General features: G+C 43.5%; 1 protein-coding gene across 1 annotated transcript; it reads right to left on the bottom strand.

Moving 5' to 3' along the window:
- Positions 1 to 2356: 2356 nt before the first annotated feature.
- On the bottom strand, positions 2357 to 24980 carry XRCC2 (X-ray repair cross complementing 2). The gene is made up of 3 exons (XM_041002452.1): positions 24847 to 24980; positions 12788 to 12869; positions 2357 to 3250 (listed from the first exon to the last, which is right to left on the bottom strand). The coding sequence occupies exons 1-3, from the start codon at positions 24883 to 24885 to the stop codon at positions 2535 to 2537; spliced, it is 837 nt and encodes a 278-aa protein (XP_040858386.1). The 5' UTR covers positions 24886 to 24980; the 3' UTR covers positions 2357 to 2534.
- Between the last annotated feature and the right edge of the window lie 823 nt (positions 24981 to 25803).

Below are 25803 nucleotides of genomic sequence, written 5' to 3'. Positions count from 1 at the left end.
CGGGGGAGGTAAGCCACACCCAGTCTCCCAACTATCCTAGGGTGTCCAATATGGAGCATGCTCCGAGGGTCCTGCTCTAGAGGTTTTGATAGTTCAACAGTTCTGAATTGCTGCCCATCTCACCACTCTAATCATGATTAAGTCTCTCCAGAATCTATTGATTTGCATAGCCCACCTTAGAGTCTCCATTTATTCACTGCAAACACCTGATCGGAGTAGTTGATCAATTTGTTCTGTCCTCTGTTATGGTACCAAGTGTCCTCTGAAGGCTCCAACATACTGCCATGTCCTCCATGTGCACCTAGATATGCTGTGCACTGCTCCATCTAACCCACTGAAGAGGCCCAGCTCTGACACATGCACTCAACACCATGAACCTTCAATTCTCTCCACAGTTGGAGTTCTGAGTCCAGTGATTTAGTTGAGGGGATCCCCAAAAAAACCTCATCTGAAATGATTCCAGACATGATTCTTGTGTGTGCTTGTCAATACAGGATCTGGCACAGTCTGCTGTCCCAATGAGCCTATGCACAGGCTGGTTGTTGCAATTGCTGGGTCAGTTGTGTCTCCAGCCCTGTCTTTTACACAAACCAATGGGTGTTATGGCTGCTGCATTTAGCACAAATGTTTCAATTACTTTTCTTTATCCCCTCCTAAGCTACCATTGGCAGGAGAACTTCTCAGTGAGTCCTTCTATTATGGTATTAGAAGATGTCGGTATGCCACATGAAGATTATTTTTAAAATCTGAGTATTGCTTTGGGTAATTTGGCCTACACTTCAACTTCTGTGGATAATCTGCTGAAGTAGTCATGGACAGTCAACAGACCTTACACTTTATACTTACAGAACAAGGAGCCTATGCGGTGATGATTGGAATCTGTCACCTCTACTCTACCGGTAGGATATTCACAGAAAGGGAAATTAGAAGTCTTTACACTAGCCTGGATGGCTTTACAATCTGCAGGGGCAATCTATCAATACTCAGTATTTAGGAAATAATAAAATATAGCATTTTCTTCTTAAAGAGCACTCTACTTGCAATTTGTTTCCTTTGTATTTTGCTCATGCTGATTGATAAACTTGCCTGTTTCAGAATCAAATGAGGACACAGCCAATTGGTATTAACGGAAAATTCTGTGACTCATGAGATGGATCCGGTAGATCAGACAGGGAGTGATTTCCAAACCTGGGATGGGTAATGTCCATGTTCCTGAACAACAGTAAGAAGTTTCACAGAAGATGTGATGAATCTGCATCCCCCAGCAACCTTTAAGATTAAGAGTCAGAAATCTGAGTGAGGAATGAAATGGGATAGGTAAGTAGCTAGTACCCTGACCTATGTAATCTTTTTTTTTTCTTTTTATATATATTTTTTATTTGAAAGTCACATTTACAGAGAGGAGACTCAGAGAGGAAGATCTTCCATCTGCTGGTTCACTCATTAAGTGGCTGTAACTTCCAAAGTTGAGCCGATCTGTAGCCAGGAGTCGGGAGCTTCTTCTAGGTCTCCCACGTGGATGCAGGGTCCCAAGGCTTTGGGCCGTCCTCAACTGCTTTCCCAGGCCACAAGCAGAGAGCTGGATGGGAAGTGGACAAGCCAGGATACAAATCAGTGCCCATATGGGATCCTGGCACGAGCAAGGCGAGGACTTTAGCCACAAAGCTATCAAGCTGGGCTCTGCCCTATGTAATCTTGTCCACTTACATGTCAATCCGAATCCCTTCCTCAGAAGTACTTCCGCTTACCTGGTACCTAAGGGTGGCACCATGTACTCATTCCCCTTTCCAGGTTCAGAAGGCTGGCAATGGAAAGTGCATCTTCTGTCTTCCTCTAGACACAGGATAGAAAGTACAAACATTTCTCTTTCCGATCTTTCCCTATCCCGGCTCACTCTATCCCTGAACATGGCTCACCTGCGTCTATAGGAAGGAAGGAAGGAAGAAAGAAGGAAAAGGAAAGGGAATGGAAGGAAAGAGATGGGCATGAGAGAAGGGAAGGGAAGGGAAGGAAAGGGGAGGGGAGGGGAGGGGAGGGGAGGGGAGGAAAGGCAAAGGAAAAGGAAAATAAAAATAAAAATAAAAGGAGGGAGGGGGAAGGGAGGTGTTTTGGCAATGAATCTGGGGCAAGCTTTCCAGGCTAAGAGGAAAAAGATGCTAACTGCAGTGCTATTCATAAGAACAAAAGAATGGGAGATTAAGCAAATTAGGGTTCATTCAAAATAAAATGTTACTTATCTTTTAAATGTTAAAAATAATGACCCAAGATTAAATATACATTTAAGCTAAGTAACTAAATTGAATCCCCAAAATATGACCGTCATAAAAGGCTATTATTATTTAGGTTGCAATATGTGTATTATTTATTCAGTTTTATTTAAAAAAGCTTAGTACACAGTTTGTTATCATCATGTTATCTTCAATAAGATAGACAGAGAGTAGTCTGAAGTTTTACTGCACCAATTTAATACACCGTGTGCTGAAATTTCCCCAGAAGTTGAGGTTTCAGGATCAAAGGTTATTTTATAAGATGTCTCAACAAAATTTCACCCCGCTTTCTGTAATAACAAAAAAGAGTTTTCTGAATCTGTTACTTTTCAAATGCCGTGACACTAGTGAAAACTGGTTTTTAGTATCATCTTGTCTGGAGAAAAAGATCCTTTGTTTGACCACCTGTTGCCATGCCTTACAGAGGTAGGGTCTGTAGTCCACCTCTGCCTCACAGGGCCCTTTGAGGGCGGCAGGCAGCTCTTCCGGGGACTTTGAAGCCTTCTGCATTATGCTTTGTGTTGTTGCAAAGAGAACCAGGCGATACTCATGGACCAGTTTCTTTAAGAACTGAGAACACTGCTTCAGAGTGGACTCCTGCAAGTTGACACTTTCTCCTCCGTTGACCCGGTCTATCCAGTAAAACACTGACAGGCTATCCAAAATCAAAAGGCAAAGAGAGGGACGGCTACAAAACGTGGTTTCCAGTGAGTACAGTGTGAGAAGTAGCTGGGTGCTGCTACTGCAGTACACCAGGTGGAACCTCCCGAGGCAGTGCTTGATGGTGTCTTCAGAGCTCTGGGAAAGCCTATGCTCAAGGATTGTAACAAGTCGGAGCATGTCAAAGTGGTAATCCGTGTCAATAAATAACACTTCTACTTCCAATCCGCCTTCTGACTTCGGAAGTATACATCGTGCTGTCAAATGGTAAAGCATTTCTGTTTTTCCTGTTCCTTCGGGACCATGAAATTCAAGAATATCACCTGTGTAAGATTTAAAAATGCCAGTCAGTCAATATCCAGCAGCACAACAGAAGGCTACAAAATGAAAAAATTTGTCACGAAATCTAAAAAGATGTTTACTGGAATATGAAAGAAAATCATTCACTTGCTGAAATTTATCTGTATAAACAGGTAACATAGATACAAACAGATAAAAGAATTCAAGTGTAAATCATTAAATTACACCTCTGAGAAAGGGACCATTAACACTAAGGAATTTAGAACACAGTGGCAAGACGGGAAGGAACCTAGGATGACCTCTTGAGAGAAGGTCCCTGTGCACTCACTCATGCTGATCTGGGAGAGTTAAGAGCAAAGTGTCACAGATTTACTGTGGTGCACACTGACCTGGTAGTTGATTATACTATGTCCATTCTATGTGCCTAAGGTATTAAGACCCCTGTTGGAGGGGTAATAAATGCATCTACCTTGAGATTATTTTTCTGAGTCTCCCCTTCAAAGAGGAGCCAACAGGTTAACATAGCTATAGCCAATAAGATGTGCTTGTTGGCGATATTAAAGCCTTTTTTCTTTCTTTTTTCCTTTCTCTCTTTTAAGAGGAAAGTACTTATTTATATTTTTGACTGTTGTTTTATATTTGTTTTTCCTTTTTAGAGATTTGTTTTGTTTATTTCAAAGGCAGAGTAAGCCAGGGAGAGGGAAAGACTGAGATCTTCCACCTGCTGGTTGATTCCTCAAATAGCTGCAAGGAGCAATGCCAGGCCAGGCTGAAGGCAGGAGCCAGGAAGTCCAACTGCGTCTCCCACAGGGTGCAGGGCACCAAGCACTTGGGCTAGCTTCCTCTGGTTTCCCAGAAGCATTCATGGGGAGCTGAATCAGAAGTGGAGCAGCCAGGACTTGAAAAGGCACTTATCTGGGATGGCAACATGCAGGTGACAGTTTAACTGGACATGTCACAGTCCCCAAAAAGGGTTTTATTAAAAAACAAAACAAAACTGGCAGTCTTGGGGAATAAGAGAAGTCCTGATCCAAAATATGCTTTTCCCCTACAAGATTCTTTCCTATACAGGTGCCACTTCTGCCCTGCTACTTCCTTTCCTAGAGAAGCAGCGACTGCGTTAAAACAGTGAGCATTAAATAGAAGATGCAGCTTAAGGATGGCAAGCCCAGGTGCCCAGGTGGCCGGGACTTGGGCAGCAATCTGCCTCAACAGGACTCACAGTATGAGGAGAAGCAGCCATTCAGCTGGACTTCCCTTAACCCTGACCTTTATGAGTGGAACAATTCCTGAGTTTCCAGATTCATACTGTTAAAAAAAAAAAAAGCATTTATTCTTATTGGAAAGACAAATCAGATTTACGGAGAGAAGGCGAGACAAAGAAAAAACATCTTCCTTTTGCTGACTCTCTCCTCAAATGGCTGCAGTGGCTGGAGCTGAGCTGATCCAAAGCCAGGAGCCAGGAGCTTCTTCCAGGTCTCCCACACGGGCAGAATTCCAAGGGATCCTTTGCTGCTTTCCCAGGCCACAAGCAGGGAGCTGGAAGTGGAGCAGCCAGGCCATGATCTGGTGCCCATATGGGATCCTGGCACACGTAATGCGAAGATGCGGCCTCTGAGCCTTCTCACCAGGCCCAGCTTTAGATTTTAGACGAGGAGAACCCCCGGCTCTCGCGCCCTACATGTCAGCAACATTCTTTATTTGAAGACACCTTTATACATTTCCAAACTTTATTCCTTACTATTTGATTATTGTTGGAACTATGTTTGGCTGCATTTTAAGTTATTCTTCCAGTATTATAAATCAAAATCAACAACTCAACTCAAGCCTCAAATCTCAATGAGCTCCAGTAATTTTCTTTCATTGAAGACAGCAGATGCTTCATAAAACAACAACTGAAGAAACTGTCCCATTTCCAGAACTTTCCAAAATGTAAACAGAGGTATTCCAAATCTTGTTTATGTATCATTATTTATTAAGGCTAAACCCCCCACACTGGAAACAGCTTGTTAAAATGTGGATTCACAGGCCCAAATCAAATCATAATCTAGGCATTCAATTATTTCATTTGCTATTGTTACAGATTATTATACATTAGGATATTCACAACTACAGTTTGTGTCACTTAACAACGAGTTATATGTCCTCAGGCAGACAACAGAGTCTGCAAACAACACAGTATATTTTGAACAAAGTAAGATGGCTACTAAGTCAACAGGCAATATACTTTTTCTTTTCTTTTCTTTTTTTCTTTTCTTTTCTTTTCTTTGTAAAGACTTATTTAATTTTTATTTGACAGGCAGGTTTTACAGAAAGAAGGAGGGTCAGAGAGGTCTTTATGTGCTGGTCCACTCCCCAAACAGCTGCAATGGCTGGAGCTGAGCCAGGAGACTTTTTGGGATCTCCCACATGGGTGTAGACCCCTAAGGACTTAAGCCATCCCCTGCTGCTTTCCTAGGCCATAAGAAGGGTAGCAGCTGGGACCAGAACCTGTGGACATACAGGATGCCAGCACTGCAGGTGGAAGCTTAGCATACATACTATGCCACGGTGCCCAAAAGTTATAGAAAGTTATAAAAAGTTATTTCAGGGGCTGGCATTGTGGTACAATGGATTACACAGCTGTCTATAGACTGCTGGCATCCCATATGGGCAATGATCTGAGTCCTGGCTCCTCCAATTTCCAATCCGTCCCCTGATAATTGCATTTGGGAAAACAGCCAAAAATGGGCTGAGGTGTTTGAGTCTCTGCACCTACATGGGCGATCCAGATGGCACTGTAAGCGCTGAGCAAAGCCTGACCCAACTCTGGCTCTTTGGGTCACTGGAGAGTGAACCAACTGATACAAGATGTCTCCTGCTCCCTATTTTTCTTTCAAAATACATTAAAAAAAAAAAAACAACTAGATTTTTAAAAAGAAATACTCCAAAACATGCAAATTATACATATCATTAAGGTCCTTGGACTGATTTCTGACAAATATGTCTAATAATAAAATGAGTTTTATTGCTTTTGCAAACATTTACAGCTTAACTGTTCAAATTTTGGAAAAATCATATTCCGTGGAGGGATATAGTTTTTAAAATTTTTATTTGAAGCCGCTATCTCATGTTTCTGCGAGCTGTTACAAAAATATCACTCTTGTCCAGCCTAAGTATTGAATCTGACAACTTGTAGTTTTTTAAAAAAAATCCCTACCATTTGGCACTCGAAAAAATTCAACTAAATCACAAAATCTGGATGGTTTGGCCTTGACAGTTACTCTTACAAATAAAATGCTGTAAGGAGTTTGTGTAACAGATTGTCAGAGAGTTTGTGAATCTAAAGATCCTTCAAAATTAGGAAAAGAAAGAAAAGCCAAAAAATACATCATCTTGGTATCAATGTTCTAGCTCTACAACAAATATGTTAAATTTGCACATTGTGATCCTTAGAGTACTGAAGGTGTAATGAGTTAGTACATGGTACCGAGTAACTGCCACCTAAAAATGCACTTAAAATACATTTACAGCAGCATTAGAGAATCTTAGAACTTCTAAATGTCTTCAACATAAGACACTGAGATAAACTACTGCTGATAAATAATGCTTATAATCCAGCCTTGCATCTGCTCATACACTGATGAAGTATTCTTCTAACTTGTTTAGTTTTTACTGCAGCCATAAGAAGCATTTTTGTCAGTGACTAAATATGTTGGTTTTTGAAAGTTCCTATAATAATCTAATACAGAATTTATGTCAAAAACCAGCATACTGATGTCTCTTTAATAAAGTTTGTTTAAATTATATTCTTTCCTATAAAGACAATAAAACATTTCAGTTTACTGTCTAATGTAATTGATAAAAATTTATCTTTTGGGCTCAGTGTGACAGCTCAGTGGCTAAAGTCCTCGCCTTGCATGTGCCGGGATCCCATATAAGTGTCAGTTTATGTCCCAGTTGTTCCAGTTCCCATTCAGCTTCCCTGTTCGTGACCTGGGAAAGCAACAGTGGATGGCCCAAAGCCTTAGGACCCTGTAGCCACCTGGAAGACCCAGAAGTTCCTGGCTCCTAACATCAGATACACTCGCCTCTGGCCACTGCTTGGTGGTGAACCAGCAGATGGAAGATCTTTCTGTTTCTTCTTCTCTCTGTAAATCTGCATTTCTAACAAAAATAAATATAAAAAGAAAATTTATATTTTATTATTAATGACTAGGGTTCCTGCAGTCTGAGTTGGTTTCATTCCTGGCTTCTGGGAGCTTTTAAGGAGCGAACCAGAGAACAGGCTTATCCCATTCTGAGTCTTACTCTCTGTCACTCTTTCAAATAAATAAATCTTTATATATACATATTTTTAGTTTATATAAAGTAAGCAGATCTGACATTTTTCACAAGTAACTTTTATTAGGCAGTATACATATCCATAACATTTTCACATACAACATTTAATAAATAACTATTAAGCAACCATTTGTTTTTTAATTCAGCAAAAAATGCTAAATGTGTTGATAGACATGAAAAAAATACAATTTATTATATAATAACACAAGAAGGAATGGTGCTTAACTGTAATAGAGTTCTATAAACTACTGAAACTAACTCAAACTAGATCATTCAAACTAGATTATTATAAATGAAGGTGTTAATTATAACCTCTGGGAATTAGAAAAATAATTTTAAATACAGAAAACACATAAAGAAAAGGGAATTAAAACAGTACCCGAAAAAATACCTACTTAGCACAAAGGAAGTCAGCAAAGAAAAAAACACAGAAATAGAAAGGACCTAAAACAGCAGGGCCCACCCCAGGCCACAGCGCTAAAGCTGCAGCCTGCAGCGCTGGCATCCCAAATAGGCACTGGTTTGATTCCCGGCCACTCACTCACAAATTAGTTCCCTGCTAATATGCTTGAGAAAGCAGCAGAGGATGGCCCAAATCGTTAGGTTCCTATAGCAACATTAGAGACCTGAAAGAAGCTCCTGGTTCCTGGCTTTGGACCAGCCCAGCTCTGGCCACGCAGCCAGCTACAGAGTGAGTCAGCAGGCAGAAAAGCTTTCTCTTTCATTCACCTCTGACTCTCTCTTTTCCTCTCTCTGAAACTCTGTTTCAAGTGAATAGATAAATCTTTAAAAAAAAAAAAAAAGTCATAGGGCCCAGCATGATGTTTCAACCGGCTTCAGTTCCCATCCAGCTCACTGCCTGTGACCTGGGAAAGCAGTGGAGGATGACCCAAAGCCTTGGGACCCTGCACCTGTCTGGGAGACCCAGAAGAAGCTCCTGGCTTCTGGATTCAGATCAACTCAACTCTGGCCATTGCAGCCATTAGGAAAGTAAACCAGTGGACAGAAGATCTTTCCATCTGTCTCTCCTCTCTGTAAATCTGCCTCTCCAATAAAAAAATAAACAAATCTTTGAAAAAGAGTCATATATAAAACATACAGCAAAACATCGACTATAAGCTTTTTATCAGTAGTTTCATCAAATACAAATGGATTAGGTAGTCCAATAAAAAGTCAGTTATCGCCATGCTGGGCTGGGGGAGGTGGCTGGGAGACCTAGGCTAACCTGAATAAACCACTTTTTTGCCTCAAAAAAAAAAAAAAAGTCAGTTATCAACAGAATGGAATAACAAAAAAACATGATCCAACTATAGGTTATCTACAATAAATGTACTTTACAATCCAACTCAAAAATAGGTTAAAAATAAAAGAACAACAACAAAAAGATGCATTATACAAACAGTATGCAAAGAGAGCTGATGTGGCCATACGAACATCAAACAGAACAGACTTTTTTTTTTAAAAGATTTATTTTATTATTATTTTCTCATTGGAAAGGCGGATATACAGAGAGGAGAGACAGAGAGGAAGATCTTCCGTCCGATGATTCACTCCCCAAGTGAGCGCAACGGCCAATGCTATGCCGATCTGAAGCCAGGAGCCTCTTCCGGGTCTCCCACACGGGTGCAGGGTCCCAAAGCTTTGGGCCGTCCTCCGCTGCTTCCCTGGGCCACAGGCAGGGAGCTGGGAGGGAAGCGGGGCTGCCGGGATTAGAACTGGCGCCCATATGGGATCCCGGGCGTGAAGGTGAGGACCTTAACCACTTGCGCCACCGCGCCGGGCCCAAACAGAATAGACTTTTAAGGCCAAATTAGCATTAGAGACAAAAGGGCTTCTTTTTTTTATTGTGGAAGAAAATATATAAAAACTTCCCTTCATGTACACACACACACACACACACACACACACCCCTCTTATGCAATGGGTTCAGTCCCCCAAATGCCCATACAGCCAGGACAAAGCCAGGTCAACCCTGGGAGACAGTAACTCAGTCCAGGTCTCTCATGTTGATGGCAGGAATCCAATTCCCTGAACCTTCCCTGCTGTCTCCCAGGGTCTGCATTAGCAGTAATTTGGGATCAGCAACGGAACTGGGGCTCAAACCTAAGCAGTCCAATACGGGTTGTACGCATCCCAACAGGATCTTAACTGCTACACCAAACGCCCACCCCACACCTTAACCCACTTATGTTTACAGGACGTTAGCAGTAACTTCACAGTGGTGTGACACAAATACCTAAAGCCTTTTACTTTGCACATTTGAAACTCTGCGTCCATGAGACAACTACCTCTCCTCCCTTTTCCCCCCTCCCTCTCCAGTCTCTTTCAAGTAACTAGTATCCTACTGTTTCTATGAATGTAACCATTTTAGAAATCATGTGTCACACCCAGCTTGTCTATTTCTGGCTTATTTCGCTTAGCTTATTGTTCTTAACTTTATTCCAGGTTTTGGCACAAACATTTCTTTCCTCTTTAAGGCTGAGTAATATTCCATTGTATGAATGTATCTTTGCTTGTACATTGAGTTACTGATAGACAACTGGGTTATTTTAACCTCTTGCTGTTCTGAACCATGCTGCTTATTAATATGAGTGTGAGTTATCTCTTCAAGATCCTGCTTTCAATTCTTCTGGACATACACCCACAAGAGGTAATACCAGATCACACTTTTTTTTTTTTTTTTTGAGAAGTCTCCATACTGCCTTCCATTACGGCTATACCATTTCACAATTCCAACACTGCACAAGAATGCCAGTTTCTCAACATCTCCACCTATGCTTCTTACTTTCTATGTTTTAAAATAAGCAGCCACCTCAATGGGAACAAAGTGACAAACTAGACTTTATAATGACAAATGGGTCAACAAACATAAAGACATACAACAGTAAACTTACATCAACAATACATGAAGCCCTAAAATATATCAAATATGAACTGATACAACTATACAGAAAAAGACAATTCAATAATAACACTTAAAAATTTTTAACATCTTTTCAATAATAGATAAAACTAAACTAAAGATCAGCAAGGAAAGTCAGGACTTGAACAATACTGAAAATCAACCAGAACTGAGACATAAATAGAGAACACTTGACCCAATCATAAAAGAATAGATAATCTTCTCAAGAATATATGGAGCATTCTTTAGAATAAATAATACCAGGCCCATTCTTCAATCAGAAAAAAAAAAAAATAGAAAGAAAGCTTGGCAACAATAACAAAATTTGCAAGTTTTCCTAATGTTGGATAATACAATAACGTTTTAGCTATGATACCAAAACTCAAGCAGTAACAGGAAAAAAATGCTGAATTTCAACAACTTTGTAGCTTTTGTGCTTCACTAGACTCCATTAAAGACAGCTAAGAGGGGTGGGCACTGTGGGTACAGTGGGTTATGACAGCTAAGAGGGGTGGGCACTGTGGGTACAGTGGGAAGCTTACATGCCATATTGCAGTGCCATGGTGGAGTCTCATCTTTGTTTCCAATCCCGCTTGCTCTTAACGAGTCTCAGAGGCAGCAGGCCAGGTCCTAGGTATCTGGACATCTGCCAACCCTATGGGAGACCCAAGCCTTACCCTGGGTCAGCGCTGGTTACTGAGGGCATTTGGGGAATAAGCCAGCAGATGGAACACAGACTTTCTCTGTCACCACGCCTTTTAAAAATAAAACTTAATTTTAAAAAAAAGTAAGTAAGAAGAAAATCCACAGAATATACTAGTTCAATTTTTAAAATGAGCCAAGGAGCTGACATTTCTCCCAAGAAGATATGCAAACTCCTGATAAGCACTAAGATGTTCCACATCATTAGCCATCGCGGAAATGTAAAGACAATAACAATTATTACCAAGGTGGAAAACTGGAACACTGCTAAGGCCAGTGGCAAGATACAAAGCTATTTTAAAAACAGTCTGGAAGTTTCTTACGGTTAAATGTGAAATTGCCAAGTGATCCAGCAATCTCTGTCCTAAATATCAACAAGAGAACTGAGAGTGTCCACAGAAAAGCTTGTGGTTTACTCATATAATGAGATACTCAGCAATGAAAAGGAATGAACTTGCAACCACATGATCAGTGAAAAGGTTATGCAGGTCCGACACCATCACAGCACCCGCAGCACCGGCACCTCTCCTGACAACAATCTTGTCCAAGATGCTCCACTTTCAATCCACTTTCCTCCTGATATGCTGGGAAAGCAGTGAAAAATGGCCCGAGTTCTTGGGTCCTTGCATCCACACAGGAGACCCAGAAAAAGCTCCTGGCTCCATGTGACCACTAACAGGCGTTTTCTTTACCAGTACTGAGAATTTCCTAATATCAATTGTGGCGATGTGTAAATATACATTTAAATGGATAAATTATATCTCTATAAAGCCGTTGAATTAAAAGAAACAAAAGGTAATCAAAGCACATTATCTTCTCTGTAAGGGTTCCCTTATGTGGACATGCTAACAGAACAAATAAACACATATCTTCCATATTTTCCCTGGTTAGAAACACTATAAGAACGAGTGGACACCTAAGAACCTTTCTGTAATTCTGCAAATTTCTAAACAGAAAGAATAAAAAAGGCTATAACAATGCTACTCTCATAAATACTGCGTGCTGGGAACAGAACAGAAAGGTAAATGCGCAAGGAATCTAAAAAATGCATGTAAAAATGCATATTACAAAGAAACCATGAAACTACTTTAAATTTTTATACCAAGTTAAACTTACCTTCAGTGTCTACATTGTGGCACAGCAGGTTAAGCCATCATCCGCAATGCCGGCATTCCATATTAGTGCTGGTTCCAACCCAGTTCCCTGTTATAGGGCGGGTGAAAACAGCAGAAGATGGCCAAGCACTTGGACCCCTGCTACCCACATGGGAGTTTCAGGTGGAATTCTGGGCTCTTGGTTTGGGCTGGGACTAGCCCCAAGCTACTATAGCCATTTACAGAGCGAATACTGCACAGAAGACCTCTCTCTATAACTATCTTTGAGATAAAGCAATTAAAAATATATGCAAATTGATCTTTCAACTTCATTTTTCCCAAGAATTTTCTGAAGTACTCAAACTTTGAAGATTTATTGTAGATAAGCAAAACTTCTGTCATGATCTATTTCTCATATTTTAATTGTATAGTTTAATTTATATTATGTTTTGTTGGAGTATGTATACTTACAAACATGTAGAAAAAACTAGTTTTATGAAACAATCTATGACACTGTATTTTTGAGGCTGCGTTCTTACCACGCACAGGTGAATCTTCATCAGCAAACAGGTATGGTTCTATTTCTTTCAGGGAACTTCTACCTTCAAGTCGGGCAAGCAGCTGACAAAGGGAAAAAAGAGAAGAAAAACTCCTTACTTAAAAATTTCTATGGGTTGCCAAGTGGCTCAATGGGTTGCCAAGTGGCTCAATGGGTTAATCCTCCCTGGTGGCACCGGCACCTCATATGGGCACCAGCTCATGTCCTGGCAGCTCCACTTCCCATCCAGCTCCCTGTTTGCGGCCTGGGAAAGCAGTGGAGGAAGGCCCAAAGCCTTGGGACCCTGCACCTGCATGGGAGACCCAGAAGAGTCTCCTAGCTTCTGGCTTCTGATCAGCTAAGCTTCAGATGTTGCAGCCACTTGGGGAGTGAACCAGCAGATGGAAGACTTTTCTCTCTCCTTCTCTCTGTAAATTTGTCTTTCCAATAAAAATAACTTTAAAAAAAAGTGATGTCACATTCATTCATCCCTAAAACATTTTTACTTGCTGTTTATATACCAAAAATTGGTGGTATGAATCTTTGCTTTTAGATGAACAGTCTAGTTTAGGATATAGGAGAAATTATCAATCACACACAATTTGCCTTCTTTACACTTTATCCTTCTAACTGTACTCGTAATACCTCTTGTACAGTTATAATCTTTCATCAGTGTGCCACGGTCTAGTGTCAGCTTCACATCTAGTGGAAAAAGGGTAGAGCAAGACAATGAGGGGCTCCACCTGAAACATCTCAAAGGGTCAGTAGGAGCCCATGAGGTGGATGGGACATAGACCCAGGAGGCAGAGGGGACAAGAGCAGCCAGAGCACAGACGTTATCAACAACATGGCACTGGGGTACTCTATGCTGAACCTAAGGAGACCACGGACAGTCAGCCCTAAAGGAGAACACGAGTTAGGAGCAGAAGGCCTTGTAGGGACATGTGTAGACGCTTATTTTCGGCTTGCTGATGACAGCCAGTGGTTTGAAGTGAAGCACTCAGAAGCACTCGTGCACAGTTAGGAGACAGCTGGACTCCAGAGTAGGATTTGCCAGGGTATTTTTCTGGGCCTTAGGTTCTCATCTGCAAAGTGCAGGTAACTGCGCCTCCTGCTGAGGTTGCGGAGTCAGTTCCTGGCAGAGTAAGCACTCTAATAGTATCAAACAGATGGCTTGGTGGCCACTAGGAAATAAGACAGGAGGAGAGTAACCATGTATTCGGAGAGAAGGCTGGCATCCATCGTGCTAGCCTGCATGAATGTGCCCACACTATGACAGAAGCAGTTAGGACGGCAGGCAGCAGAACTGGGTGACAACTCCAATGTCAATGAGGGAAAGATGATCAAGACCCTGGGGATGCAGCACAGGTTTGACAACCCATCCACATCACAAGAGAAATAAAAACACAGTATAGTCCCAAAGGCAACACTCATAGTCAAAACCATTTTTAGAAAAAAATGTTAAAAACGAAGACATTATTTGCCTTTTCCACTTAGGTGTGCATTTACACTAATGGTTTAAAAGCAACAGTTGGCAAGACTGCTAGCACCTGGTATAATCAAGGCAATAACACAGAAACACGAGTAAAGGCGCCGCTTGCAACGCTGGCAGGAAGCACAGACGTGCGTCCAAGTCCTGCTGCTCCACTTCTGCTCCAATTCCTGGCTAATGCACCGGGAAGGCAGCAGAGTAACTCAAGTGCTTAAGCCAAATGCGAGACTCAGAAGCTCTGGCTCCTAGTTTGAGATCCGCCCAGCTCCAGCTCTTTGGGCCACCTGGGGCGTGCACCCACAGCTGGAAGATCTCTGTCTCTCCCTCTTTCTACCTGGCGTGCTTGCTCGCTCTCTCTATTCTGTCTCTCCTCCTTTCTTTCAGACAGGAGCTTCTTCTGGCTCTCCCACATAGGTACAGAGGCTCAGGCAACTGAACCAACTTCCACTGCTTCCCCAGACACATTAGTAGAGTGCTAAATCAGATACAGTAGCAGTAACTTGAACCAGTACTCAAACTGGATGTTGGCACTGCAGACAACAACCTAATCAGCTATGCCACAGTGTCTGCCCATAACACTTTCAAATATATAAATAAATGAAATCTTAAGCATTTAAATATCAAAGCTAAACTTGTAATTAGTACTAAAGATCTATACTATTGTGATAATAAGGGAGGAATGGCAGGAGGGGAGGGAGGAAGAGAAAAGGAAAAGATGAATTCCTATACCTACAAACTGTATTGTGGAGAAAAAAAGGTAAATAAGTAAAATGTTTTAAAAATTTGTGTCAGGGCCCAGCGCAGTGGCCTAGCAGCTAAAGTTCTCGCTTTGCACACATCGGGATCCCATATGAGTGCTGGTTCTAATTCTGGTGGCCCCACTTTCCTTCCAGCTCCCTGCTTGTGTCCTGGGAAAGCACTGGAGGACAGCCCAAGGTCTTGGAACCCTGCATCCGTGTGGGAGATCCAGAAGAGGCTCCTGGCTCCTGGCTTCAGATCAGCACAGCCTCGGCTGTTGAGGCTGCTTGGGGAGTGAATCAGCGAATGAAAGATCTTCTCCTCTCTGTCTCTCCTCCTCTCTGTATATCTGACTTTCCAATAAAAATAAGATAAATCTAAAAAGAAAATCTGCAAGAGCAGCACTGTGGTATAGTGCATTAAACTGCCGCCTGTTACATAAGCATCCCTATGACTGTCGGCTTTGATCAGAAGCTTCACTTCTGATCTAGCTCCTGCTAATCCTCCTGGGAAGGTGGTGGAACATAGCCAAGTACTTGGATCCCTGATAGTCACATGGGAAATGGATGAAGCTTTGGCTCTGGGCATAGGCCTGATTCAGCCCTGGCCACTGCAACCATCTGAGGAATAAACCAGGACAGGGAACTGGAATGAACCACAGTGTCCCTCACCTGGTGAAGGGACAAAGATGTGATATATATATACACAACGAAGTATTATTCAGCTACTAAACTGAACAGAATTCTATCATTTACAGCCTGATGGATTCAACTGGAAGACATCATGTTGACTTAGATAAGCCAAACAAAGACAAATACCCTTTGCTTCCCCTAATTCGTGGGAGCTTAAAAAGAAAGAGAGAGCGAAAAGAAACAGGGGCCATCACAGTGATGTAGTAGGCTAATCTTCCATCTTTGGAGGCACAGCATCCCATTTGGGCCCTGGCTGGACTCTCAGCTGCTCCACTTCCCATCAAACTCCTTAAATGTGTGTGGGAATGTGGAGGATGGCACAAGTTGTTGGGCCCTGCAACCACATGGAAGACCTGGAAGACATTCCTGGCTTCTGGCCTGGGATCGGTGAAGCCCTGGCCATTGTGGCTGTTTAGGGAGTGAACCAGCAGATGGAAGGCGTCTTTCTCTTTCCCTTGCTCACTCCCTGCCTCATTCTGGCTATAATTTTGCCTTTCAAATAAATAAATCTTTTTTAAAAAAACTAGAAAATAAAGGAAGATAAATGCATATTCAAAAACGAAATTCATTAGGAATTTATAATAGACTGTGCTTCAAAATTTCATGCAGAGAAATCGAGTACATGCATAATCCTAGCAAGAGGCAAGAAAGCATAACATGAGAATTGCAGGAGCTTTCTGATGGAACGCCAGTGACTCCACTAGCAAGGGTGGAGTCCTGCTGGAGAGACACTAGGTGTATTTTCCCTTGCTCTCTCTCTTTTCCTCAACACAGGACAGCTTTCTAATAGTTAATTTTAAAGGCAAGAGCTCCACATGCACTGATCCACCCTTCCCGTCTCCCATAGCTTGCCTGCATGGTGCATATATTCTCGAATGTTCCTATAGGACCTAACCTTGACAGAGGCAGGCTCTTTAGAGTCACGAGGGGGCCTGGCATGGTATCCTAGCGACTAAAGTCCTCGCCTTGTACACACTAAGATCTCATATGGGCACCACTTCTAATCCCAGTGACCCCACTTCCCATCCAGCTCCCTGTTTGTAGCCTGAGAAGGCAACTGAAGATAGCCCAGAGCCTTGGAACCCTGCACCCGCATGAGAGATTCGGAGGAGGCTACTGGCTCCTGGCTTTGGATGGGCTCAGCTCTGGCTGTTGCGGCCACTTGGGAAGTGAATCAGCATACAGAAGATCTTTGTTTCTCCTTCTCTCAGTATATCAGCCTTTGCAATGAAAATAAAATAAATCTTAAAAAAAAAAGAGTCATGAAGAAGATGTTTTAAGTAGATCTGAGATTAAGAAAGGTCCAGCATGATGGAGACAAAGAATGAGTGTTGCACTGGCAATATAATGGCCATTGAGAACTTTGATGGGAGGGCCTCGAGTCAGACAGAGTGAGGCAGAATACAGTGAGCTAAAGCACTACTGGGAGGTGAAGAAGCAGAGACAGAGTACAAATGTTCTTTGCTGCAGCAGCTACGTATCTAGGATGGAAACAAACTGGAAGAAAAACAGATGCAGAAGACAGAAAAAAAAACCCCACATGGGATGAAGTGCAGGAGTGCCATCCTTGGGGAGGGCGGATGGGATCTTCTATCCCAAGCAAAAAAGTTGTCCTTTCTTAGGAGCAAAACTATTATTCTGTTGTGAAAGGAAATGATTCCAAGACCAGTGCATGTATTATTTTCAATAGAGACCTGATTAAATGGCAGAATTGTCACATTAATATTTCATAAAGTAGACTTCAGAACAAAGACAATTACTACAGACAAAGGATACTGAATAACGATTAAAAGAGCAATCCACCACAAGGACCTAACGATCCTTCAAGTATATATTATCAAATAGTCCTCAAAATACACGAAGCAAAACCAACAGAACTGAAAGGAGAAGCAAAAATCCACAACTACAGTCGGAACTCCAAACCCACCTCTTAGCAAATGGCAGACCCACCACACAGAAAACCAGTAAGAAACCTGAACAGGCTCTATTCACATAAACACTGCAGTTCATCCAACAACAGCATAATACACATTTTTCTCAACTGCCTGTAGAACATTCATCAAGATAAAGATACACAGGCCATAACACAAATCTCAAAAAAAATTTTTTAAAAGCAAATCATATAGTGTTCTCTGATCCTAATGGAAACAAACCAGAATCCAGTAACAGGAAGACAAGAAACAAAGATCTTGGAGCAAGCATTTGGCACAATTATTAAGACATCATTCAGGGGAATGACATTGTGGCATAGCACATAAAGCTGCTGCCTGGGACGCTGGCATCTTAAACAGGCACCAGTTCAAGTTCCAGCTGCTCCACTTCTGAGTCAGCTTCTGTTAAGAGACTAGGAAAGGCAATAAATGACAACCCAAATGTTTGGGCTCCTGCACCCATGTCTCAGGGCTGGCCACTGCCCCAAACCCATGTTAGACACCTGGCTCAGCGCTGGCCACTGCCCCTGCACCTGTGTGGGAGACCTGACTCAGCACTGGCCACTGCCCCTATCTGGGGAATCAACAAGTAGACTGCAATGACCTCTCTGTGTAACTCTTTCAAAATAAGTAACGTTTTAAGACATCATTTGGGATACCCCTATACCACACAATGGTGGCTGAGTCTGAATTAGCTCCAATCCCAATACTAGCTTCCTGCTAATGCACACCCCAGGAGGCAGCAGCTGATAGCTCCAACTCTAGCGGAATGAGAGACCTGGCTCACTCAAAGTGAGCATTTGGGGGCCCAGCGAGGTAGCCTAGTGGCTAAAATCTTCACCTTGCACACACCAGGATCCAATATGGGTGCTGGTTCATATCCTGGTTGCCCTACTTTCCATACAGTTCCCTGCTTCTGGCCCAGGAAAGCAGCAGAGGGTGGCACAGGGCCTTGGGACCCCTGCACTTGCATGAGAGACCTGGAAGAAGCTCCTGGCTCCTGGCTGAGAATCACCTCAGTTCTGGCTGTTGTGACCACTTGGGGAGTGAACCAGCAGATGGAAGATCTTTTTGTCTCTCCTTTTCTCTGTAAATCTGACTTTCCAATAAAAATAAATAAATCTTAAAACAAACACACACACACAAAGTGAGTACATGGAGGGAAACCCAGCACATGGATCTCGTTCTCCCTTTTAAACAAAAATTTGAAAATGTAAAACATCCTCTCTTTGTGACACAAGAGGCAGGGCTGAGAGGCAGACTGCAAGGCAGGCACAAAATTCAACCATTCAACCGTTACTGAGGACAGCCTACAAGTGAAACTTTCATTCACGGATCAACAGGAGTAAATACAACAGAGACCAAGGTGGCTCTCATGAATCTTGTAGTCAGCAGCAGGAGATGGGAAGATCACACACAATATAAACATGACAGGGTGAGGAGGTTAAGAAAGGTAGGCAGATAAAGACGGACTGTACGAAGAACTGCTGGGACAGCTTTATGGAGTAGCACGTTCAGCATCCTTACAGGTGCCAGTTTGAGTCCTGGCTGCTCCCCTCTTGACCCAGCTCCCAGTGTCTGGTTTATGCCACAGGCACAATGAAGTAGCCAATTACCAGGTTAGGAAAGGCACAGCAGCAAGTGGAGGTCTGAATGTATGGGACTGGTTCTAAGTCAATCAGGACTTCAGTCTGGGACATGTTAATATTGTTCCAGCAGTCCTTGAATTTGTAAAGTCTTAAACCTACAAAGAAAAATGTCAGGGCCCAGCAGAGTAGTCTAGCGGCTAAAGTCCTCGCCTTGAATGCTCTGGGATCCCACATGGGCGCTGGTTCTAATTCAGGCGCCCTGCTTCCCATCCAGCTCCCTCTTTGTGGCCTGGGAAAGCAGTCGAGGATGGCCCAAAACTTTGGGACCCTGCACCTGTGTGGGAGACCTGAAGAAGTTCCTGGATCCTGGCTTCAGATCGGCACAGCACCAGCCATTGCACTCACTTGGGGAGTGAATCATCGGACAGAAGACCTTCCTCTCTGTCTCTCCTCCTCTCTGTATATCTGACTTTGTAATAAAAATAAATCAATCTTTTTTAAAAAAAGAAAAATCTCAGAATCGTACAATGAACACGCATGTTCTGTACCTAGATGGAATAATTACTAACCTTTTCCCAAATTTCCTTTATCTTTTTCTGTTGCTGAACAAACTTTCCTTGAATATTTTAATATATATCTCCTAACAAAGATGACATTTTCTTCACTACCACATTACAATGAGCCTGCTCATAAATTTAACAAGAGTAAAAATAATCTTCTAACATACAAACTCTTAATCATACTTTCCCTGGCTCAGAAGTTAAACATGGATAAGTTTAGAATGTCTATTAGATGTACAAGTAGCTATGTCAAGAGACAGAAGGGCTGGTGTGGTGGTGCAGCAGGTTAAGCTGCTGGCTCACTGAGATGACAGCATCCATGTGAGCATGGGTTTGAGTCCCAGTTGTCCCACTTCCAGGACACACCCCGCCAAAGACAGCACAAGCACCCAGGTCCCATGCCATTGGAGACCCATATGCAGTTGCACACTCCTGGCTTTGGCAAGAGCCAGAACTGACCAACATGGCCATTTGGGGAGTGAATCAGTAGAAGATCCCTGTTCCCCTATTCTTAATGTTGCCTTTCAAATAAGTAAATAAAAGCTTAAACACACACACACACACACACACTCTCTAAAAGGAAAACAGCATTTCTGGGATTTAGTAATTAGGCTGGACATGACAACATTTGATACTGAAGAAATAAATTACCAGGGATGGTGAACATAAATGCAAAAATGAAATGAATCAGGCTTTGTAACTCTTCTTCAGTAATATTGAGCTCAGTGGGTAGACACTGAAATTACAAAGCTGTGTTGAACAATTCTGTTCTGGGTAAGAAGAAAGGCAGAACAGGCTAAGCACTGTTCTAAAGTGCTGGGCATCCAACCCGGCGCTCGAGCTGCTGCCTGGACACCTGCACCCCATAGGGGAAGTCCTGCCTGGCTTTCCAGCTCCTCCGCTCTGGGCTAGCTTCCTGCTGGTGCCCATCCGGGGAGGCGACAGGTGATGGCTAAAGGGCTTGGAGCCAGTCAATAGCGAGTTCCATCTCTGGAATCGGTTAGGCCACGTTCTGTACAATTCTGTTAGCTTGTTTTAAACTTATTGATTTCTTGAAAAGGCAGAATTACCTTACTGACAGAGAGGGAGAGACAGACTGTCTCATACAGTCAAAACGGTTCTAGAATAGTTCTTCCATGTGGGTTCAGAGGCACGTGATTTTGGTAATCTTCTGTTGCTTTCCCAGGAATATTAGTAGACAGCTGAATTGGAAGTGAAGCAGCCAGGGCTCTGATACGGGATACTAGCCCTGCAGGTGGCAGCTTAACCCACTGAGCTCCAGCATCTGCCCCTTCAATTTTTTTTTTTTTTAAGATTTATTTTTATTGGAATTTCAGATTTACAGAGAGAAGGAGACAGAGATCTTCCATCCGCTGGTTCACTCCCCAAGTGGCCGCCACGGCCAGCGTTGAGCCCATTTGAAGCCAGGAGCCAGGAGCTTCTTCCAGATATCCGAGTGGGTACAGGGTTCTAAGACCTTGGGTTGTCCTTCAGTGCTTTCCCAGGCCACAAACAGGGAGCTGGATGGGAAGTGGGGCCACTGGGATTAGAACCAGTGCCCGTATGGGATCCGGGCGTATGCAAGGTGAGGACCTTAGCTGCTAGGCTACTGTGCTGGGCCCCCAATTATTTATTTTAAACACCAACTGCTTACCTGCCTACTTTTCTGCACTACAAATACTAGCTCAACAACCCTGCTTCAAGATCTTCAAACATGGTAGACAAAGGCTTGGATGTTAAATTCTTTGTTCCACAACCCAACTGTGTTGGACTCACACTTTTTAGTTGTTAGGGTTGCTCTAACTAAAGTCATCTGAGTTTAACCTGTGTTTCAAACCATCACTTCAATAAGTAAGCTTACGGGGCAGGCATTGTGGCCAGGGGATTAAGCCACTTCTTGGTTGGCCAGCACATCAGAGTTCCTGGGACCTCCTCTGACTTGTACCCTGGATCCAGCCTCCTTGTGGTGCCCATCTTGAGAAGCTCAGGTACATGAGAGACCTGCATGGAGCTCGTGGCTTCCGGCTTTAGCCTGGCCCAGCACCAGCTGTTGCGGGCATATGGGAAGTAAATCAACAGATAAAAGATCTTAGTCACTCTGCCTTTCAAATAAATGAAACGATAAACATTTAAGCAGGCACAGTGGTGTATCAGGCTAATCCTCCTCTTGCAGCAGCAGCATCCCATTTGGGTGCTGAATCATGTCCCTGGGAAAGCAGTCAAGGATGGCCCAAAGCCTTGGAACCCTGCACCCACATGGGAGAGCCAAAAGAAGCTCCAGGCTCCTGGCTACAAGTTGGCTCAGCTCCGGCTGTTGTAGCCCTTTGGGGAGAGAACCAGCAGATGGCAGATCTCTCTCTCCTTCTCTCTGTAAATCTGCTTTTCAAATAAAAACAAGTCTTTACAATATATATTTAGAAGTATTTCCATGTGTGTATAAATGTAAGCTTTTTTAAGTACACTAGTTCTGACACTGGGCAGTGACCCTCTTTGCTAAGGAGCAAGGGTTGTCAAACCATGATCAACAAGCCAAATCCAAAAGCGTGAACACAGTTTTGCTGGAACACTGTCAAGTTCATTTGTTTGCCCGTCTATGAAGAAAGAAGTAGTTGTGACAGAAATCACACGCCATGCAAAGGCTACACATTTACTATCTGGTCCTCAATGAAAGTTTGCTGACACATTCTATTGACGGAAGCAATCCTCTTGCTCACTATATACAAAATTTTTCTTATTTCATCTATTTTTCAGGGTTTCCTTGCCAACATCATTTTCCGTTAATTTCTGTTCTAACTATACAAAACCTATTTACTGCTAAAGTAAATAAACTATGTTATCACTTCAAAACCTATGTGTTTGTTACTCTGCTTCTAATGTCATCCTTTGCTTACAAAGTCACTCACTGCAAATGGTCCTCAAGACCTCAGTAAAATGAACAGGTAGGGCTCCAGCACTGTGATGCACTTTAAGCCACAGCGTGTGACACATTATCGTCTTAAGTGTCTAATCCAGTCCCAGCTTGGCTTCCTACCTAGCAGTGGAAGGCAACTTGTGGGCCCATTACCCGTGAGAGAAGACCAGGATGGAGCCTCTGGCTTTGGCCTGGCCTAACCCTGGGATCTGCGGCCACTTGGGGAGTGAATCAGCAGATGAAAGATCCCTCTCCTTCTCTGTTGCTCTGCCTTTTGAACAAAGGAATAGCTCAATATGTTTTTAAAGGATTTATTTATTTTTATTAAAAAGTCAGATATACAGAGAGGAGGAGAGACAGAGAGGAAGATCTTCCATCTGATGACACTCCCCAAGTGACTGCAAAGGCCAGTCCTGTGCCGGTCTGAAGCCGGGAACCAGGAACCTCTTCCGGGTCTCCCACACAGGTGCAGGGTCCCAAAGCCTTGGGCTGTCCTCGACTGCTTTCCCAGGCCACAAGCAGGGAGCTGGATGGGAAGTGGAGCTGCCGGGATTAGAACTGGCACCCATATGGGATCCCAGAGCATTCAAGGCGAGGACTTTGGCTGCTAGGCCACACCACCAGGCCCAGAATAGCTCAATATTAAGGACTTTTCCATGCAAACTTCTGAATACTATTTTAAAACAACCAAGATAAAACCTCAATCCACTTTGGTGGTATAGTATTCAAAAATCCTTTTTATTTTAAGTCCTACCCATAACAAAATATATTTTCTTTTGTGCATGTGTATGTGCTTTTTTTGTTTTGTTTTATGACACGGGTCCATAGGATCTGGAGTGACTTGTGCTCCTTCCTAAAGTCCCCCTCACCCCACCCCATTGATTTTCCCTCTGGTTTTACAATGGGTGTCCTTCATGAACAGCTGTAAGTCCATCATGTCGTTACTGAAGTATTTCCTGACAATGTAGGGGCATGGACAATGGCAGAGTCCATTATCATACTGTTAAGATATTTTCAATTCTTTCACTAGGAGTCCATCTTTGGTCTATATGCATAGAGACCTTAAAGCACTTTGATAAAAAAAAAATTTTTTTTTAAATAACCTCCCCAAACTTCAAGTTATTTCCTGCAGCTAGTCTTCCATTATGCCGACTCCTCTGCTAGGCTGCTTGGTTTTGCTATACAGCTTGTAACTTTAAATTTTTTACAATTATTTGGGAGCCGGGTGTGATGGTCCAATGACTAAAGTCCTTGCCTTTCACGCACAGGATCCCATATGGATGCCAGCTCTTGTCCCGGCTGATCTACTTCCCATCCAGCTCCTTGCTTGTGGCCTGGGAAAGCAGTAGAGTCCATCCCAAATCCATGGACTCTGCGTCCGCACGGGAGACCTGGAAGACGCTCCTGGCTTCGGACTGGCTCACCTCCAGCCATTGCGGACCCTTTGGAGTGAACCAGAGGATGGAAGATCTTCCTCTCTGTCTCTCCTTCTCTGTCAATCTGACTTTCCGGTAAAAATAAATAAATCTTTAAAAACAATTATTATGAGGGGAGGCAAAGAGTGGGCAAGTTCCCATCTCGCGTTCAATGTCCAAATCTCATAGATGGCTTGGTTGGACAGCAGCCAGGAGCCCCAGCCAGGTCTCCCACACAGGTTCCAGGAGCCAAGCCTGACAGCCATTACCTGCTGTGTTCCCTGACTCCCTGACCGGGAGCAGGAAGAGGGTGTGGAAGGTAGTCGGGTGCTCCGACATGGGATGCAGCGTGTTACAGGGCATCTTAATTTGTACAGCAGCCTCCCTTCTTTAACGGCAGATGTGTCTGTGATTAAGACAGTAAGTGTTCTACGTAAGGGCAGGTGTGCCTCTAGAGATGCTGGCAAGGTATGTCGCGCGCTGGGTGCCACGGGCAAAGACATGGACCACCGCCAGATGGTGAGGCAAACACCAGTAGTGCACCTCTTCCCTCTGTCCGGGAGCCTCGTAGATCCCCCACCACTGCTGGAACCTCCCACCTCAGGAGACTCCCGGATCCCACAAGGCGGGTGTCGGGACGCTGAGGCGGCGCCCCCTTCCGTGTCCGTCCCCAGGCCGCGAGGCCCCGACCTCCATGCTCAGCTCCCTCGCTCCCAGCCCCACAGCGCTCACCTCGGTCCCAGACTCTGACCTACGGAAGTCACTACACATGACCCCGAAGGCTCGGCGCGAGAGGGACTCTGCGCTCCCGCCGCCAGCGCCATGGACACACGGTCCCGAGGCCAGTCAGACGCGCCGGCAAGCCGCCCGCGGCGCGTGCGCACTGCGCCGGGCCGGCGGCGAAGAGGGCGCATGCGCCGGCGCGCCGTCAGCGCCCCGCGTCGGCCTGCGCGCTCCGTCGTCTCCTTGGAGACCGAGTGTCGCTCGCTGGGTTTCCTTTTTACTGAAGCAATTAGCAGCCGTACTGCCGTTTGGTCCCCGTGTGCTTAATGTCGTTAAACTTTTTTTAAAACTACGTTTGACTGGATGGAACGCCCCTGACTGGCCGGGTGCGCTGCCGTAGGGCGTCCAATGGAACAAGCTAAAGGGACAGAAAATTTACAAGGATTTAAAAAAATTATGTGAAGAGTTCAGGGCTTTTTTTCAAGTTCTTTTAAAAGGCAGAGTAATTCTATTACTGTGGCTAGGGTGCCCATTCGTTAATGCATATCTTGTAGATCGAATAAAATGTGTTTATTTGCAATATGTGAGAGAATGTTTACTATATACCAAACCCGGGTTAAGTTCTGGGCTAATGGTGTGCCGGAAGGGTTTACAAACTCTTACGTGACTTACTGGAATATGTTTTGAAAACTTTTAACAGCTGTATCTGTTGATTACTTGGCCAACACCGGGAGGTGTTGCAATCCCCTTGCAGCTGTGTAATTAAAAAATAATGATGGTAATAGCAGTCAACATGTGCAATGCTTAATATGTGCTAGAAACCTTTCTAAGAGCTACTTATTCCTTCCGGCCCTTGAAGCAGGTGTCATTACCCCATTTTATAGATGAATAAACAGAGGCGGGAGATTGGCCAACATTATTGCTTTGTTGAACAGTGCGTAGTAGGTTGATTAGAATAATGGGGAG

The sequence above is a fragment of the Ochotona curzoniae genome, unplaced genomic scaffold (genome assembly GCF_017591425.1).
Source record: "Ochotona curzoniae isolate NIBS_2020 unplaced genomic scaffold, NIBS_Ocur_1.0 scaffold_2476, whole genome shotgun sequence".
NCBI lineage: Eukaryota > Metazoa > Chordata > Mammalia > Lagomorpha > Ochotonidae > Ochotona > Ochotona curzoniae.
The sequence above is the reverse complement of the archived record's forward strand: the minus strand, read 5'-3'. Positions and strand labels throughout refer to the sequence as shown.

Coding starts and splice junctions, on each gene's coding strand:
- XRCC2 (XM_041002452.1), bottom strand. CDS start 24,885: ATGTGTAGTGACTTCCGTAGGTCAGAGTCTGGGACCGAG. Junction 12,870..24,846: donor GGTCAGAGTCTGGGACCGAG/GTGAGCGCTGTG, acceptor TCCCTTTGTCAG/CTGCTTGCCCGACTTGAAGG. Junction 3,251..12,787: donor TGAAGATTCACCTGTGCGTG/GTAAGAACGCAG, acceptor AATCTTACACAG/GTGATATTCTTGAATTTCAT.